This window comes from Pterocles gutturalis, unplaced genomic scaffold (genome assembly GCF_000699245.1).
Source record: "Pterocles gutturalis isolate BGI_N339 unplaced genomic scaffold, ASM69924v1 scaffold52463, whole genome shotgun sequence".
Taxonomy (NCBI): domain Eukaryota; kingdom Metazoa; phylum Chordata; class Aves; order Pterocliformes; family Pteroclidae; genus Pterocles; species Pterocles gutturalis.
This window is the reverse complement of record NW_010125016.1, coordinates 1-2,945: the sequence shown is the minus strand read 5'-3', so window position 1 is coordinate 2,945 and position 2,945 is coordinate 1. Positions and strand designations below refer to the sequence as shown.

Sequence of the window (2,945 nt, the reverse complement as noted above, 5' to 3'; positions counted from 1 at the left end):
TGTAGGGTAGCATAACATAAGTAGACATGACTGAATTAGTTAGGAAGTTACTAAAGAGAGCGCTGTTTTATTTTTCTCTCTTAAGAACTATTAAGAAACACTTTAATGTTCTAATCCTGTAAACACACTAGTGTGTAAAAATTTAGTAATGTGTCTAGTCTTATTGATTAAAATGGAAGCTAGAGGATTTGTGGGAATCCTTAGAGGCCTGGTGCTAATAATAGTTATCATAGGGCCAGAAATTGTGAAGGTAAATAGAGCATAATCTGAAAATCTCATTCAAGGTATCAAGAGATTCCAGAGTTACTCTGTCCAGGCAAAAAGCTGGCACTCAGCCTAAGTGTCAGTATGTGGCACAACTGTGTTTTACCTATGCAAAATAGATATTTTATTCTGCTCTTCAGACATCAGCAGTAAGCTGTGCTTACGCTGCTCAGGGTAGCTTGTACTACTGTCACAACCCTTTACAGCCTCTGATTTTTAATTACCATGCTCGGTCACCCACAAGAGTGCACTTAAGTGCATGGAGTGAAGATACTTCACTACTACAGCAAGCAGAGGCTGTAATGAGCATCAGCTGTGTGCTAAACCTGCAAAATAGGAGCTGAAAGTTGAAAATGCAGCATGCACACACATACAGAACAGGAAAGGAGGAAGGAGTACAAGCCTCTGTCATGGTGAGTACCTTCTGTTCAACTGCTGCCTGTGGCTGCAAAGGAATCATCTGCTACTCCTACTCCTCCTATTACAGGACTGGACACCACATTAAGTAAGAATAGAGGGTGTTAAATTTGTTAAGTCAAATTTAGTTCTTATATTCCTTCCTACAGCTGTTCTGCAAAGGTAGGGTCACTGCTTTTGAATTTATGATTGATTCCTCAACTGGGATTGCTTATGCTCCAGGATTAGAGCAAACTAGCAAGGCTTTATCCTCGTGAGTCCATCAACAAGCCTATTATTAGCCTAAACCAAAGCTCGTTATTAGCCATTGACATGTTAAAAATAAGACTCCCTGGTGGATCAGAAAGAGATGTAAAATACAGCAATAAATGAAAATGCACGTCCCGCTGCCTTCAAAAATTTTCTATCAGCCTCAGCATTGATAAAAGATTCAAAGGATTCCCTTAACAGCTTCCCCCCACATGGGTAACATCCCCCCACTCCCCACAAAAAAAAGAGAAGTGTAAGAGAACTACAAAGCCAGAGTTTGAAAGTGTACAAAATTAGAGGGTTAAGTTTGCTTTCTGGGGGATTTTTAATATAAATTTATAAAAGTACTTGTTCTTTGCCTTTCTTAAATTGAATTGCCTCTCAGAAAAAGAGAGAGCGTAAGGAAGAACAGCTGGCAGCAGCTTGTCTTCTTATAAGTATTTTTAACTGCAAGCATAATAATTTGAGTTTGATTTTCACTATGCTACCAACAGTACTAAAAAAACTTTAGTTTCCTTCTGTGACAAGTGTCATTAGCCTAAAAATAGCTAGCAGAGTGCTTTAAAGATGAATCTAATAGATAAAGCCTTTACGCAGGAGCATTTTATCTGATCAATTGCAGAACTTACCTTCATTAAGTAGAAGCTGTAGCCAGATAATAATTACGATCAACAGTATTACAAACGGCAAACAAAGCCAGAAGAAAAGAAGAGGAAAGGTCAGATCATTCACCAAAGGAACCAGTGGATACTTCATTGCTTGCTTCAGGTTACACTAAGTTTAGAACAGCTTGCCTGCTCTGCTTTACTACCTTTTAATAACTCTCATTACATCACTGTGTTAATCGCAAGAAGACTGCTGATATACTCAGCATGATTAGCAAGAAGGACAGCCCTGTGCTATGCAGGGAGGGAGTGATAAGGATTAAACATGGGATAAGAAGAACTGAGAAAACATATGATGTGATTGTCCTTGCTTCAGTTGCTATTTAAAGAATAAATACAAATTAGGAAAGTTTCAATGCTTATGTTAAAACAATAGTTAAATGCATATTTATGTCTTCAAATACAAGCACTTCAACCTCTTTGAAACTGGGTAGCCAAGGTTACTTTTGAGAAATCAATAAAATAGAATCAACTCATGCATAGAGGATGACTAGCTAAAAATTACTTCTCCCGGGCTTTCTTGTTTGACATGGAGCACAAATATGCCCTATATTAACATGGACTCTATTTTTAGCCCACTCTCTATGTTTCCATTTATTAGTTAATCCATTAGGAAAATAAACCTTTGTATTTTAATTGCCTTTCTATCTCCCTTCCTTCCAAGAAAGGCAAGCTATCATGTTTCATAGGATACGTCTATAAATTTATTGCTTAATAGTAAAGGAGTTTGGTAGTGATCAAAGTAGGAACAGATATGTGACTTTGGTAACTTGAAATTCATTCATCACGCTGTTTCTCCTCCAATAAAATAAAGCCATTATCTATTGCTTACCTCACAGGTGGTTGTTTGGCTAAATTAATTGTTTGTGTAGCTCTCAGTAAACCTTAGAAGAGAGCAGCTATCTAAGTGCACATTAGGAATGATTGCATGCATTTAACGGTCTTGCTTGTGTGCATCTGTTTGGCTTTAGGCAGTAACAGCCCCTTGAAATGAGCCTTTTAATCCCAAAATCTAAATGAACTTTGCAAATCCTTATTAATTCATGTTAATAACAGCGCTGTGTGATAATAAAAAGCTATTATCCCTACTTTGTGCAGTGGGTAAACAAGCGAGAAAAGCCATTAACGACCTGAGCTCCAAGGATGCTGATATTTGCAGTCCCCACCTCACGCAGCGGGGGTTGCAGGCTGGTGGCATTTCTGAAAATCAGCCTCTTAGTGGTGTGCCTACAAATGCAGGGAGGGAAGGAGCAGAGTCCAGCAGCTGCGATCTCTCCAGCCTCCATGGTGAGCTGTTGCCCTCAGCCATAAGCCCCGGGTCCCCCGGGCTCTTCCCGCCCCGAGCAGCGG

General features: G+C 39.3%; 1 protein-coding gene across 1 annotated transcript; it reads right to left on the bottom strand.

The window, feature by feature from the left end:
- Window positions 1–1,559: 1,559 nt before the first annotated feature.
- On the bottom strand, window positions 1,560–1,686 carry ADIG (adipogenin; the record flags this gene model as incomplete). The annotated part of the gene is made up of 1 exon (XM_010078393.1): window positions 1,560–1,686. A coding segment is annotated over exon 1 (127 nt), but the record flags the coding sequence as incomplete, so codon positions are not given.
- Between the last annotated feature and the right edge of the window lie 1,259 nt (window positions 1,687–2,945).